Source organism: Fonticula alba (genome assembly GCF_000388065.1).
Source record: "Fonticula alba strain ATCC 38817 unplaced genomic scaffold supercont2.2, whole genome shotgun sequence".
Classification (NCBI taxonomy): Eukaryota; order Rotosphaerida; family Fonticulaceae; genus Fonticula; species Fonticula alba.
Window position 1 is genome coordinate 2,015,075 of NW_009242972.1, and position 808 is coordinate 2,015,882.

General features: G+C 75.6%; 1 protein-coding gene across 1 annotated transcript in view; it reads left to right on the plus strand.

Moving 5' to 3' along the window:
* H696_01446 (hypothetical protein) overlaps window positions 1-808 on the plus strand; it is a gene marked incomplete at its 5' end in the record, with an annotated part of 17,851 nt that overhangs the window by 13,284 nt on the left and 3,759 nt on the right. Inside the window, one exon of the mRNA XM_009495342.1 lies at window positions 77-758. Coding sequence (XP_009493617.1) covers window positions 77-758 — 682 coding nt within the window. The remainder of the gene's footprint in view (window positions 1-76; window positions 759-808) is intronic.

The window sequence follows — 808 nt, forward strand, 5'->3', positions numbered from 1 at the left end:
TGGCTGCTCCGTTCCCCCCCCCCCCCCCCCCCCCGGCTCCCCCGGCTCTCCCCCCTTGTCTTCCATGGGCCCGCAGCATTCGCGAGGCCGATGGGCCCCGCGCCCACCAATGGGCACACTACCACTATGGGCGCTTTTGCGATGGGATGCTGGCCGCGGCGGCCGAGCAGTACCGGCTGGCCGCCGCGGCGGTGCCCCCGACGCCGACCGTGCCCTCGGCGCAGCCGGCCCGCACGCGCGACCCGCACGAGCTCCTGCGCTTCGAGGAGCAGATCCAAGCCCGGGCGGTGGCCCTGGCGGCGGCCTTCGGGGCCGGGCGCGTGGCGGCCAGCTGGCTGCACAAGGCCGCGCACCACTACCTGCGGGCGCTGCAAAGCCGCGGCCCGGGGCCCGGCCCGGGGCATGGCCCGCATGCCGGCGGGTCCCATGTCGCCGGGCTGGCCCTCCCCCGGCTGCTGACCCTCTGGCTGTCGACGTGCGCCACGCTGGCCCCCCTGCCGGCGACCAACGCCCTGTCGGTGTCCAACTCGCTGGGCTCGGCGGCCACGGCCGGCGTGCACTTCTCGGACCGCGTGCTGCTGGCCTCGGAGCACCTGAGCACCGACATCCTGACGGCCGTGGCGCAGACCCCCTTCCCGGCGCCGCCGCCGCCCTCCCTGGGACAGGGGTTCGAGCCGCCGCCGGCGCACCTGTACCGCACGTGTGCCGACCTCACGGCCACCATCAGCCTTGGCCTGGCGGGCGTCAGCCTGTCGGAGGTGCGTGCGCTTTTCCCTGCGTTTTTTTTTTCCCCTTCCCCCCCCCCCCC